This window comes from Canis lupus, chromosome 2 (assembly GCF_048164855.1).
Source record: "Canis lupus baileyi chromosome 2, mCanLup2.hap1, whole genome shotgun sequence".
Classification (NCBI taxonomy): Eukaryota; Metazoa; Chordata; class Mammalia; order Carnivora; family Canidae; genus Canis; species Canis lupus.
The window spans coordinates 74,175,336-74,190,547 of NC_132839.1; the positions used below are offsets into that span (position 1 = coordinate 74,175,336).

The following is a 15,212-nucleotide window of genomic DNA, read 5'->3' on the forward strand; positions in this document are numbered from 1 at the left end:
AGGGAGAAGCAGGCTCCATGCCGGGAGCCCGACGTGGGACTCAATCCTGGGACTCCAGGATCGCGCCCTGGGCCAAAGGCAGGCACTAAACCACTGAGCCACCCAGGGATCCCCAAGTCTGCATTTTTAAAAATAATTTTCTTTAAGGTTTTTAGTTGATCTGTATTTTAGGAAGCCACATAATTAGGTTCTAGTCCCAGCTGTGTAATTAAATACTTCTCTGGCCCTCAATTGTACCTATAAAATGCAGGAGATAAAATAGTTAATTCCCATAATGTCTTCCAGTTCTTCATGTTTATTTTGTAAATATTTACATTTGTATTTACAAATTTTTTTCATTAAAAAACTTTAGTTGGGGGTTTCCCAGAAAGCACTTCCATAAAATGAAAACATGATGTTTGTGTTTGCCTAGAACACAAAGACTATGTTAGAGGACATTTCAGCATATTTCAGGTTCAAGCAGTCATGGAAGTAGGATTAAAATTAAGAGAGATAACTGTTGTGAAAAGAATATTGACGTACAAGAAGTCATTGGAGTTAGAATTGAAATCACTGGCAGATATTTTTTTCTGTCTAGCGAGCAACATTTTTAAGTATCTTTAAACAGTTATTTTTAAGTTACCATGTAATTTGAAGTATTAAATAATATTTTTTCAGACTGGTTTTTAACATTGTGGAAGTTATTAACTTACTATTGTGTCACTATTTGCTTTGGCTCTTCAGAGTCTTTTACATAAATTTTTAGAATTATTTCTTCAAGTTCTGTGAAAAATGCAGAATTTTTTTTTTTAAGATTTTATTTATTTATTCATGAGAGACAGAGTGAGAGAGGCAGAGAGAGAAACAGGCTCCATGCAGGGAGCCTGATGTGGGACTCCAGGATCACACCCTGGGCCAAAGGCAGGTGCTAAACCACTGAGCCACCCAGGTGTCCCCTGAAAAATGCAGAATTGATAAGGATTGCATTGAATCTACACATTGCTTTGAAATAGTATGGAGGGATCCCTGGGTGGCGCAGCGGTTTAGCGCCTGCCTTTGGTCCAGGGCGTGATCCTGGAGACCCAGGATCGAATCCCACGTCGGGCTCCCGGTGCATGGAGCCTGCTTCTCCCTCTGCCTCTGTCTCTGTCTCTCTCTCTCTCTCTGTGACTATCATAAATAAATAAATAAAAAAAATTAAAAAAAAAAAAATGAAATAGTATGGATATTTTAACAATATTCTTCCCACCCATGAACATAGAATATCTTTCCATTTTTGCATTTTTCAATATCTTTCATTAATGTCTTACAGTTTTCAATATATAAATCTTTCATCTTCTTGACTATATTCCTAGATGTTAGGAATTCTGGGTGTACGTATAAATGGGAATATTTTCTTAATTTCTATTCTGATAATTATTAGTGTAAAAAATACAACATATTTTTGTGTATTTTGTATTCTGCAACTTTATTGAATTTAATAGTTCTAACAGTTTTTTTTATGAAGTCTTGAGTATTTTTTGTATGTAATATCTCATCTGCAAATAATGACAGTTTTACTTCTTTCCAATTTGGATGCCTTTTTTTTTCTTGCCTAATTGTTCTGGCTGAGATTTCTAATACTCTGTTGAATAAAAGTGATAAAGTGGTAAAGAGTTGAAAAAACAGACATTCTTGTCTTACTCCTGATCTTAAAGGAAAAGCTTTCAGATCTTTACCATTGAGTATGTTATATGTGCTCTTTATTATCTTGATGTATGTTCCCTCTATACCCACTTTGTTGAGAGTTTTTATCATAAAATGATACTGAATTTTGTCATTTACTTTTTCTGCATCTATTGAGATCATTGTATAATTTTTACCCTTCATTTTGTTAATGTGGTATATACTACATTGATTCATTTGTGGATGCTGAACTATCCTTGAATCTCTGTAATTAATCCCACTCATTCATGGTATATGATTCTTTTAATGTACTGTTGAATTCAGTTTGCTAATATTTTGGAGAGAATTTTTACGTCTATGTTCATCAGGGATATTGGCCTCTAGCTTTTCTTTTTTGTGGCATCCTTGTCTGGTTTTGGTAACAGGGTAGTGCTGGCCTTGTGAAATGTTTTGGAAGAGTTTCCTCCTCTTTTCTGGATGAATTTGAGGATTGGTATTCTTCCTTGAGCGTTGGTAGAATTCACCAGGGAAACCATATGGTTCTAGACTTTTGTTTTTTGGGTGGTTTTCAAGTACTGTTTCCGTCTTCTTACTAGTAATTGGTCTTTCAGATTTTGTATTTCTCCATGATCCAGTCTTGGTTAATTTACATATTTCTAGGAAGTTATCCATTTCTTCTAGGTTGTTCCGTTTGTTTGCATATGAGTTTTCATAGCATTCTGTTATGATCCTTTGTATTCTGTGATATCAGTCATAACATCTCTTTCATTTGTGATTTTTTTGAGTATTTTTTTCTTGGTCAGTCTAGCTCAATTTTTCAAAGAAACAGTTCTTAGTCTCATCAAGAGATTGATTTTTTTCCTATTGCTATTTTAGTCTATTTCATTTATTTCTTCCCTAAATTTTGTTATTTCCTTACTTCTACTAACTTTGGCCTTCGTTTGTTCTCTTTTTCCCCCTTCTTTAAGGTGTAAACTTAGTTTGTTTCTGGAGGTAGGCATTTATTGCTATCAACTTCACTGTTAGAACTTCCTTGTTAGATGCTTTTGCTGCATCCTGTAAATTTTGTTATGTTACATCTCTATCTTTGTCTCAAGGTATATCCTTATCCTTATTTCTCTTTTGATTTTTTTCTTGATCCACTGGTTGGATGTTGTTTAATCTCTACATACATGTGAATTTTTTAGTGTTCTTTGTATAGTTAATTTCTGGTTTCATACAATTATAGTCGAAAAAGATGCCTGATATTATTTCAGTCTTAAAATCACTAGGACTTTGTTTTGTGGCCTAACATATGATCTATCTTAGAAATGTTCCATGTGCACTTAAGAAAAACATGTTTTGTTTTGTTTTTTTTTTAGAAAAACATGTATTTAAAAAAAGAAAAACATATATTTGTTGCTTTTGTATGGAATGTTCTGTAAATATCTATTAAGTCCATCTGGTCTAATACATCGTTTAAGATGAATCGTTTTCTTTTTTTTTTTTTTAAGATTTTATTTATTTATTCACAAGAGACAGAGAGAGAGAGAGGGGCAGAGACACAGGCAGAGGGAGAAGCAGGCTGCATTCAGGGAGCCCAATGTGGGACTCGATCCCGGGTCTCCAGGATTACACCCTGGGCTGAAGGCAGCGCTAAACCGCTGAGCCATCGGGGCTGTCCAGATCAATGTTTCCTTATTGATTTTTCTGTCTAGATGATTTGTTCATTGAACTAATAGAGGCATTAGAATCCCTATATATAATAAATTATAATAATTATCTAAATACTATTATTGTATTTCTCCTTTTAGGTCTGGTGCTTATATGTTAGGGGCTCCTATGTTGGTTGCATAAATATTTACAAAAGTTAAATCTACTTCTTTGTTTTTCCCTTTCTCATTATATAACATTCTTTTTTGTGTTTTGTGTTTTATTACAAGTCATTGTTTAAAGTATTTTGTCTGATACAAGTGTAGCTACCAGAGTTTTATTTTGGTTTGTATTTGCTTGTAATATCTTTTTCCACTTCTTTTTTTTCTTTTTAAAGACTTTATGTATTTGTTCATGAGAAACACAGAGAGAGAGAGAGAGAGAGAGAGAGAGAGAGAGAGAGGCAGAGACACAGGCAGGCTCCATGCAGGGAGCCTGACGTGGGACTTGATCCTGGGTCTCCAGGATCACACCCTGGGCTGAAGGCGGCACTAAACCGCTGGGCCACCTGGGCTGCCCTCTTTTTCCATTTCTTCATTGGGTGTCTCTCTTGCAGGCAGCATATAGATGAGTCTTGTTTTTTTATCCAGCCAGCCATTCTTTTTTTTATTATTATTACAGAATTTAATCTATTTACTTTCAAGGTAATTATTGATATGTATGTGCTTATTGCCATTTTGCTCATTGTTTTGTGGCTGTTTTTGTAGTTCTCCTCTGTTCCTTTAGTCTTTTGTTCACTTGCTTTGTGGTTTGATGACTTCCTTTAGTGGTATGCTTATATTCCTTCCTCTTTATCTTTTGGGTATTTACTGTAGGTTTTTATTTTGTGGTTACCATGATGCTTACCTATAACAACTTATAAGTCTGTTTTAAGTTGCTAACAACTTGTTTGATCCCATTCTAAGTCTCAACATTTTAATTCTGCTCCCCACATTTTATGGTGTTGATTTTACATTTTGCATCTTTTTATCTTGTATTTCCCTTAACTAATTATTGAATCAAAGTTATTTTTATTACATTTGTCTTTTAACCTTCATACTAGCTTTATAAGTAATTCCCTACCTTTACTATCCTATATATTTACCTTTCCAGTTTCACATGTGTTCTTGTTACCAATTAGCTCCCTTATTCGCCTGAAGAAGTCCCTTTGACATCTTTCCTACAACCAGTTTAGTGGTGATGAACTCCTTTAGCTTTCACTTTTCTGGAAAACTCTTTCTCTTTCCATTCTGGAAGATAATCTTGGCAGGTAGAGTATTCTTGGTTGTTTTCTTTTAGCACTTTGAATATATTGTGCTATATCTTCTTGGCCTGTAAAGGTTGTGCTGAAAAATCTGTTGATGGTCTTTGGGGATTCTCTTATATGTAACAATTTTTTTCTCTTGTTGCTTATAATATTCTCTCCTTGTCTTTAACTTTTGACATTTTAATTGTAATGTGTCTTAGTGTGGGTCTCTTTGGGTTCATATATTTTGGAACTCTCTGGGCCTCCTGAATCTGGTGTATATCTCCTTCCCTACATTTAGGAAGTTTTCAGGCATATTTCTTCAAATAATAATTCTGCCTCTTCCTTTCCTTCTGGAAGCTCTTCTGGAAGAAGCAGCTCTTCTGGAAGCTTGCAGTTCAAATATGAGTCCATTTGATATCCTTTCACTTCTTGAAGCTATTTTTACCTTTTATATCATTATTTTTCTTTTGCTGCTCTGATTGGGTGAATTCCACTGCCTTATCCTTAGGTTGACTGATCCTTAATTTATGTTTCATATCTAGTCTGCTATTGAACCCCCTTATTATATTGTTTAGTTCCATTATTATATTTCTTCAGCTCTATGATTTCTGGTTGGCACTTTGTTATAATTTTTTCCCTGTTGAAGTTCTCACTCCGTTCATCCAGTCTCCTCCCCAGTTTAGTGAGCATTTTATGACCATTACTTTGAACTCTTAATACATTTTCTTAGGTTCCTTAAGGGTTTGTGTGTGTGTGTGTGTGTGTGGTTTTTTTAAAGATTTTATTTATTCATGAGAGACACATAGAGGCAGAGGGAGAAGCAGGCCCCATGGAGGGAGCCTGATGTGGGACTCGATCTCTGGACCCAGGATCACACCCTAAGCCAAAGGCAAACACTCAACCACTGACTCACTCAGGCGTCGTCCCTCCTTAAGGCTTTTTTATGAGGTTTTAGCTTATCTTTCACTTGGAACATATTCCTGTTTCTTCATTTTGCTTGACCCTCTGTATTGGTTTCTGTACAGTAGATGGAACATCTTTTCTAGTCTTGAAGGAATGACCTTGTAGAGGAGTTGAACCTTTTCATTTGGTCCTTCCCCAGCTCTCAGTCATCCCTCAAAGCTTTGAGTGTGTCAAGCAGCCTGTTTTATTTTTAATAGTTCCCAGTAGTTAAGGATGTGGCAAGAGGTGTCAGTGTCCCATAATGGAGGATCTCTGCATCTACATTCAGGGTGACTGGAACCCAGACCTTTAGGCAGCTGCTTTTAAAAGTATGGAGGTACATACAGTTCTCAGGAGGCACAAGCATAAGCCTCATTGACCACCAGAGCCAGGCAGGTATGGTATGTCCCCCCGGTGGCATTCATAAAAATAGAGGTTCCGGACAAGTATATGACCTCCGTTCTGGGAGATACCAACAAACTGGAGAAAGACCAAGAGCACCAAGATGGCATTTATAGCCTGTGTTCTTTAAGGAAGCACCAGAAGCCACTAAATGTTTGCGAAACCTGAGTCCTGCCCTTAGTCCAAAGCTCCAGGACCAATTGGCCTTTTCACAGGAAACTCAAGGTATGCCTTAGTCTATTGTCTGTGCAGCATCCTGAGGGTGGTAGCCTGCCAAGGGCCATCCCTCTGATGAACACAGTCCCTGGAAAATCCAGGATGCAAGCTCCTTCAGGCACCAGAGCCAAGTGATTAAGGGGTGCCCCTTGAGCATCAGGCACCAGTTGGAAAGCCCCCTTCCAGGAGACACTGGCCCTCTGGAGCATGGCAGAGGGTGAGCATGAAGATTAGTGCCTGCCCTCAGAGGTCTATGGAAAGGATATCAGTCAACCTCCAGATGATTGTTATCATTAGAAGTCTGCCCCTCAGGTTCTGATGATTAGCTAATAGGCCTCCTGCACAGAAAGACTAAGCTCCTGGGTCAATTGCCTCTTGCTGTGCCCGGGAGGGATGGTAGCTGGTAGCCGTTTAGGCACTCTTTGTGCATTGGTTACAGTCCTTGGGGACTCATGAATGTAAGCTCCATTGGCCACCAGTGTCAGGTGATGTAGAAGTATTCCTTGGCAGCAGTCACAAAAATTGGGGCACCAGGGGAGGGTTATGAACTCCTGTCTAGGTGATTATTATGTTCCCATGTGACTAGAAACCCAAACACCTCTGTTCTCTAGAGACAGGTGTTTAAGAGATGTCCTCTTGGGCAACACCCACAAAAGTCAGGGCACCAGACACATGTAAAGGTTCCCTTCTGGGAAACAGCAAAGGGAGAGTGCTTCATCCCTGGAGTGTTCCAGCAGGCTTCTGGATGTGTAAGTTAATTTAGCTGCCTGCCCTTCAGGTGGAGGCTTTAAGCAGGTTAATGTTCTCCACTTTAAGCTTCTTCTGAGCTGGACCCAGGGGCAAGTCAGTTCCAGTACACAAACCCTTTTTAGAGGCATTTCTCAGATTGCTACAGACTTGTGGGACCCACTAGGGGGACTCATCTCTTATGTTCCTATCTTAAAAGTTAGGGTGCTCAGTGTGGGGTTTGAACCTTTCACTCCTTAGGAAGAAGTTTCAGGTATTTAAGTTCCCTCCAAGTTGTGGTTCACAGCACCAGGGGTGGGGGTTCATGGTTAGATTGTGTCCCAGCCTCTCCTACCCACTTTGATGTGGTTTTTTCTTGTTTGCTGAATGTATAGTAATCACTCAGTTAGCCTTTAGATTTTTTTAAGAGGAAATTGGTTCCATATGTAGCTGTAGGTGCACTCTGTTCCTGAGGGTGGAGTTCAGGTTCTTACTACATCATCATCTTGAATCAGACCAAGTTCTCTGTTTCTTACAGATCTTCTGTCTGGCTTTTCTATCCATTATTGAAAGTAAGGTATTGAAGGGGCACCTGGGTGGCCCAAGGCATCCAACTCTTGGTTTGCGCACGAGTCATGATCTTGGGGTTGTGGGAACGAGCCCCACACATCAGGACCCACACTCAGCAAGGAGTTGGATTCTCTCCCTCTGCCCCTCCCTCCATTTGCACTCTCTCAAACGTGCACACTCTCTCTCTGAAATAAGTCTTAAAAAAAAAAAAATAGGGACACCCAGGTGACTCAGTGGTTGAACACCTGGCTTCCGCCTGGGGTGTGTGTGATCCTGGAGTCCCAGGATCGAGTCCCGCATGAGGGCTCCCTGCATGGAGCCGCCTTCTGTCTCTGCCTCACTTTGTGTCTCTCATGAATGAATAAATAAAATCTTTTAAAGAAAGAAAGAAAGAAAATAAGGTATTGAAATCTCTGGTTATTTTCGCAGAATTATCTATTTCTCTCTTTAATTCTGTCAATTTTTACCTCATGTAATTTTGGGACTCTGTTAGGTTTGTATGTGTTTTATGATAGTATCTTCTTGCTGAATTGAACCATTTATCAGTGTAGTACTTCTGGGTCTCCTATAATCCTTTTTTACTTTAAGTCTATTTTGTCTCATCATAAAATAGCTACCAGCCCTTTTTTGGTTACTATTTCCATGAAAAAAAATTTTTTTCTTATCCTTTTACATTCAGATGCTTTACGGTTTGGATTTTTTGTTTTTTTTTAAGATTTTTATTTATTTATTCATGAGAGATATTTATTCTTTATCCATGCAGGGAGCCTGCTTCTCCCTCTGCCTGTATCTCTGCCTCTGTGTGTCTCATGAATAAATAAATTTTTTTTTTAAATCTTAAAAAAAATAAACTGAATCTCTTGTAGATAGATATAGATGGATCTTTCCTTTTTTTTTTTTCTCCCTTCTTTTTTCCATTCTTCTTACCTCTGCCTTTTAACTGGGGGCTTTAATCTACTTTCATTTGAAGTAATTACTGATAAAGAGTTATTTCTGCGATACAGCTATCTGCTTTCTCTGCCTTATATATGTTACTTAATTTCCTTCATGACAGCTTCTCTTTTTTATATCTAGATTTTTTTTATAATGAGCCTTTTTGATTCCCCTCTTTTCTTTTTTCTTTTTCTTTTCTTTTCTTTTTTTTTTTTTTTTTTTTTTTTTATGATAGAGAGAGAGAGGCAGAGACACAGGCAGAGGGAGAAGCAGGCTCCATGCACTGGGAGCCCAATGTGGGATTCGATCCCGGGTCTCCAGGATTGCGCCCTGGGCCAAAGGCAGGCGCCAAACCGCTGTGCCACCCAGGGATCCCAATTCCCCTCTTTTCTGTATATTTTTAGTTATTTTCTTAGAGATTCCAAATAATACTTGTAACAACCTAGACTGAATAAAAGCAGCTTAGTTTCAAGAGTTACACTTTTTCCTTTACATCTCTACTCCTTTCCCTTTAGTATTGTAATTGTGATAGAAATTATATCTTTTTACATTATTTCCATTTACATAGATGTAATTATTACTCTATGTATTTAAAGGCAAATACATTGAGTAATAATTACACTGAAAGTACAATAATGCTGGCTTTTATATTTACTTAGGTGGTTATCTTTACTATTTGCTAATGTTCTTTATTTCTTTTTATGGTTTTAGTTACAGTCTAGTCTTGTCCTTGTATTTCAGCCTGAAGGACTCCATTTAATGGTTCTTTTAAAACATGGTTCTTTTAAAAATGAACTCCACTAACCTAGTGCTGAATTTCCCCTTCACAATGGTCTTTTAAAACATTTACATAGAATATAGGCAAAGAGGTATGCATACATTATCATCAAATGATTTATCCTCTGTTGATGCAGTAAAGCAGTAAGTCCCATGGGTGCCTGAGATTCATCCTGGAAACTTAATATAAACAGGCCCTACCTAGACCTACATAGTTTGCAGAGTCAAAATGGAAAGACTTTGCTGCCTGCTGGTTTTCTCACCATTGCTGGGCAATGATGATACATGTCGAATCATCTAAATGTCTATTGAATACCTATAGAATGAATCTTTATGTGCCTCATGAAACTGTCAGACTTTCTTGTATCAAGCTATTTTTTTATTTTTAATATTTTATGGTTTAGTTTATATTTTCTCTTATTTTGTTATATGCAGACAACAGACCTTCCTAATAAGATATTTAATCCATTTTAAGCAAAGCACCTCCGTTTAGCCTCTTTTTATAGGCAAGTATGTTTATCATTTAGGTGCCTATGGTTCATGCTTGAAGTTTTAATGACAAAGAATGAAAACAATAGCCATGCATTTATGAAGAAGATGGCAGAGAACATCAAGTTAACAAAAGATGCCCAGTCTCCAGATGAATCCAAGATGAATGAAGTAAGATATGTATTAGGCCAGTGTGTATTAAGATAATTACAGGAAAAAATATTACAATCCTTGTCCCACTTGTTCTTCCCATTACATAATAAATTAGATTACAGAATGTTTGTAAAAATATATATTTATGGTCAGTTTGATTGTATTTTATTATAATTGAATTCTATTATTTGAGGAATGTTTATTACCTGGAAAAGGACTTTAAAACTTCTACAGAGCAAGAAGATAAAAACTAATAAAATTTACTACTCTGCTGTCTTATGAACTTTTAGTAAGTTACACAGAGAAGTAAATACTCCTTTTTGTATGTTTCCCTTGGTTTAGTTTGGTTTGGTTTATTTGTTTTTAGCGCATACTTAGCATTCATGTTAATTAGGTAAAGGGTTTTTTGTTGTTGCTTACCAGGAGGCTGCACATAAAGAAGAAATGTAAACATAAATGTGAAATGTTCAAGGAATACCCACATAACCTTTTGATTTCATTTTATGCATCCGGTAGAATTGGTACTTGTGGTTACTTTGTGCTACTGAAAGTTATATAAGATCTTTCTTTCTTTCTTCCCTAGAAACTTTATACAGTATGTGATGTGGCTCTGTGTGTTATAAATAGTAAAAGTGCTTTGTGCAATGCAGATTCACCAAAGGATCCAGTCCTTCCAATGAAATTTTTTACACAACCTGAAAAGGTAATTTTTTTTCTTCATCGTTCTACCACCACACTAAACTGATTTAAATTTCACTTACCATCAACCTGAGTGGCAGATAGTGGATTGTCTTGACTACGGAGTAAGAAATACCTCCTTGTATTTGTATCAAGGAATGGGAGATTGTCTCCCTGAACAAATGTCATTCTCAGGCAGCCCAGGTGGCTCAGCGGTTTAGCACCGCCTTCAGCCCAGGGCCTGATCCTGGAGATCCAGGATCAAGTCCCAAGTCGGGCTCCCTGTATGGAGCCTGCCTCTCTCTGCCTGGTCTCTGCCTCTCTCTCTCCCTCTCTCTCTCTCTCTCTCTGTGTGTCTCTCATGAACAAATAAATAAAATCTTTAAAAAAAAAAAATGTCATCTCACCTTATAGAGTAGAATGCAAATCAAAGTTGATGTTCTTATGTAACTATTCCTTCTCAATATTTCTAGTATGTAAGAGGAGTTTTTTGATTTCTTAAATTATTTTAATCTCACATTATTTATTTATTAAAAAGATTGTATTCATTTATTTGACAGCACAAACAGGGAGAGCTGCAGGCAGAGGGAGAGGGAGAAACAGAATCCCTATTGAGCAGGGAGCCTCATGCAGGGCTCAATCCCAGGACCCTGGGATCATGACCTGAGCTGAAGGCAGACACTTAACCGACAGAGAGCTACCCAGGAACCTGTTAATCTCACTTTATTAAAACAGTGTATTTTATCAGGCAAGAAATAAATGTTTGGTACAGTGTAAATATATATAAAATATATAATATGTATGAAATAATGTTAGAATTAACATTGGTCTTACCAAATGATACCAAATGATAACCCTGTATTTTTTTTTAAGAGTTTATTTATTTATTCATAGAGACACACAGAGAGAGAGAGGCACAGAGACATACACAGGCAGAGGGAGAAGCAGGCTCCACCCAGGGAGCCTGACATGGGACTCGATCCCAGGTCTCCAGGATCAGGCCCTAGGCTGAAGGTGGCGCTAAACCACTGAGCCACCTGGGCTGCCCCAATAAACCTGTATTCTAATCAACTGCTTCTAACTTGAGAGACTTTAGACAGGTTAACTCTTCCAAGCCTCAGTTTCTATCTCTCTAAAATGCAAGTGATAATACCTATGAACAATTACTAATATTATGTCTATAATTTTATGTTTATAATAGTTTGTCATTTAGTAAGTATTCAGTATATGGTAGTAATAGTTAATACATCATATATTTGTTCTGCTATCAGCAAATTAAGTTTTCCACGGAAGTTTACCTACCAGCTAACTAAAAGCTCTTTGTTTTTCCAACTAATCAGAATTTAAAAACTTTTTTTAGGGGTGCCTGCTCCCCTTGCTTGTGAATATTCTCTCTCTCTCTCTCTCTCTCTGTCAAATAAATAAAATCCTTTTTAAAAAATTTTTGTATTTATTTCTGGCTTTAAGGAAGTATTTGGAAGTTTAACCTTCCTGTGCTTTGTTTAAAAAACAGAATCCTAATTTTTTTTTAAGTAGGCTCCACACCCAAATGGGGCTTGAACTCGGGACCCTGAGATCAAGAGTCACAGGCTCTACCAAGTGAGCCAGCCAAGCACCCCCAGAATAAAAACATGTTTTTAATTGGGGAAAAAAAAATTTTTTTAAAGATTTTATTAATTTTTTTAAAGATTTTATTTATTTATTCACAAGAACACCCACAGAGAGACAGAGACACAGGCAGAGGGAGAAGCAGGCTCCATGCAGGGAGCCTGATGTGGGACTCGATCCCGGGACTCCAGGACCACACCATGGGCCAAAGGCAGGCCTTCTTAAGAACTACTTTTTTCTGTTTTCAGTGAATGCCTTTCTTCATTTCCTTTTTTGATATGTTGCTTTTAATCTGATATAAATTTAGGGACGCCTGGGTGGCTCCGTGGTTGAGCATCTGCCTTCGACTCAGAGCGTGATCCCACGATCCGTGATCAAGTGCCGCATCAGGCTCCTTGCAGGGAACCTACTTCTCCCTCTGCCTGTGTCTATACTGCTCTCTCTCGTGTCTCTTATGAATGAATAAATAAAATCTTAAAAAGAAAGATATAAATTTAAACTCTAGGAAACTAAGTATTTAAGATAATGAGCCTAGTGAGGCCATAATATATCTCAATGAATAAAGTACCCAGGCTTTGTGACATTTATTTTAGGTTCATAAAAGTGTTTGTCCCCCACCCCCACCCCCCAAAAAAGATACAGCTGTGCCTGGAACACATGCCAAAACTGTGATTTCTTTCTTCCTTTCTTTTCTTTTTTCTTTTCTTTCCTTTTCTTTTCTTTTCTTTTTCTTTTCTTTCTTTTCTTTTCTTTTCTTTCTTTCTTTCTTTAATTTTTTCTTTTTTTGTGATTTCTTGATGGGCAAATTTAAGCCATCGGTTCTTTCCTATAACAACAGTGTGAAGGTAAATTTAATAAGAGAAAAGAACAAAACTATTTTTTTAAGTGAGATTACTGAAATTAATAAACTTATTGGTCATAGTGAATCACTTATGTGACACTGTCATGATTTATCTGTGTGCTATTACCCGGATATTTAACAGAAATTTCAAAGAATTCTTAAGTTTCATATAGATGAAACTTTTAAGAAAGTACCATCAGTGTCCACATTAACTCTATTAACGTAAACATCACTGCTGCCAAAGAACATTATAATTCACTTAATTATATTTTGGCAGTGTATTTACCTATATGATTTGGACAGTCTGCTTATGGTTCTAAGAAATATAATATTTTTAATTAAAGTTACAATTTTTCAATGGGAATAATTTGCTTGAGATCCAGTGTGGAGTTATTTTAGTGAATATTGAGTGCCTAATATATGCACTGTACCGTTTTGGATGCTTTGGGATTCCAAATGAAGTAGATTTTATACAGTAGAGAAAGTAGTTCAGTGAATAACCTGGAGACTGACTGCCCTGAACTATATGAAAAAAATAGGAATGTGTTTTATTTAAAATGTGATTTAAGGTCACCTGGGTGGCTCAGTCAGTTGGTTGTCTGCCTTTGGCCCCAGTCATGATCCTTGGGTCCTGGGATCAAGCCCCAAGTTGGGCTGTCTCCTCAGCAGGGAGCCTTTTCTCCTCCCTTTCCCTCTGTGGTGTCTCTCAAATAAACAAATAAAATCTTTAAAAAGTAAATAAATAAAATGTGATTAACTTAAATCACTTAATTGAGTTCTGGTATTTGCCAAGTCTTATGTGCCATTGAGTTAAAGCTACACTTAATAATATGGTTCATTAAATATGCTTTATATGAGGAATTAATATATTATGCTAGCTCAAATATAATTGTTATTGTAAGCACAGTGCCTGAAAAGTCTCACTTAGACAGTAAAAAAATACACGTGTTCACTTGATTTTTTTTTTCTTTTTTTTTTTTTCTTGGACAGGATTTCTGTAATGACAAGAGTTATATTTCAGAAGAGACCAGAGTACTTCTGTTAACAGGAAAGGTATTATGTACTAGATTATTTGGAAATCTTTATCTCATGTGTATATTACTTCTCTTCTTAGAAATAACCTTTAAATGTCCCATGGATTTTATAGTTCCTGATTCTTAGGGATGTGTTGTGGATTGTAGCATCTAAAGCATTGTTCTCTCAGGCTTTTTTCTGCCATAAATGACTCTTGAATAAGACCATGTGTTCTTATCAGTACTAGTAAGCTTCAAAGTACTCAGAATCCACAAAGCAGATTTTCTCAAAAAATGGTATAATAAGTTTAGATATTTAAGATTAAAAAAAGAAATGATTTTAAAGTATTAATGAGTTAGATAATTTGTACTCTATAACACTTAAAAGAGCAAAAGTAATTTTTGATAAAAAATGTGTCTATTACTACATACATTTAATAGTTTATTTGTAAGACATTTTATTATATCTTATTTGTTACGTATTTCAGTGTGTTTCACAGGCACTTTTTATTTTGATTGAGCAATAAGGAATAATTAAATACTGCCTAGTTGTTTTTAAATAGAAGTTATGCCTATGACTTGTAATTGTATTTAGACCAACTTGATTTTTCAGAATTCTAATTTCTAATAAATTTAGAATTTAACTTCCCAGCGTAATAGCAGTTCCTTGGCTTAGGCTAAACAGTATCTTTTACATGTATCTAATTTTATATGAATTCCTTACAGTAAGGTATAAAATAACATGCATATGTGTAATTTTTAGCCAAAACCTGCTGGAGTACTAGGTGCAGTAAACAAGCCTTTATCAGCAACAGGAAGAAAACCATATGTAAGAAGCACTGGAGCTGAGACTGGAAGCAATATTAATGTAAATTCAGAGCTGAACCCTTCAACCGGAAATCGATCAAGGCAATTTTTTTCTCCACTTGTTTTTGTTACTATCACTCATTACTTGGTTCATCTTTTATTTTTTACCTAAAGCACTAGATCACAAAAATAGAATTTAGGAAACATTTTTGTAAAATATAAAAGCAATGAGTTTAAATATAAATAATGATGGAAATTCAGAGTGCACAATTACATTTTGAACCCATTTAACGTTGCAAATATATAAAAAAGTTAAATGAAACAGATGTAAGAATTTCTAATATAATTAATTTACACGGAAATGTTTATGTAAGAAAAGTTAACACTTGGGATCCCTGGGTGGCGCAGCGGTTTGGCGCCTGCCTTTGGCCCAGGGCGCGATCCTGGAGACCCGGGATCGAATCCCACGTCGGGCTTCCGGTGCATGGAGCCT

General features: G+C 36.6%; 1 protein-coding gene across 4 annotated transcripts in view; it reads left to right on the top strand.

Annotated features, from left to right (window-relative positions):
• Positions 1–15,212, top strand: part of PDS5A (PDS5 cohesin associated factor A) — a 151,005-nt gene that overhangs the window by 118,585 nt on the left and 17,208 nt on the right. For all 4 annotated transcript variants that reach the window (XR_012021460.1, XR_012021463.1, XM_072807036.1 and 1 more), the window contains exons 27-30: positions 9,658–9,790; positions 10,356–10,475; positions 13,890–13,952; positions 14,676–14,821. Coding sequence is in view for 2 of the 4 variants with exons in the window: in XM_072807036.1 (XP_072663137.1) it covers positions 9,658–9,790; positions 10,356–10,475; positions 13,890–13,952; positions 14,676–14,821 (462 nt within the window). In the remaining 2 variants the exon portion in view is untranslated. The remainder of the gene's footprint in view (positions 1–9,657; positions 9,791–10,355; positions 10,476–13,889; positions 13,953–14,675; positions 14,822–15,212) is intronic.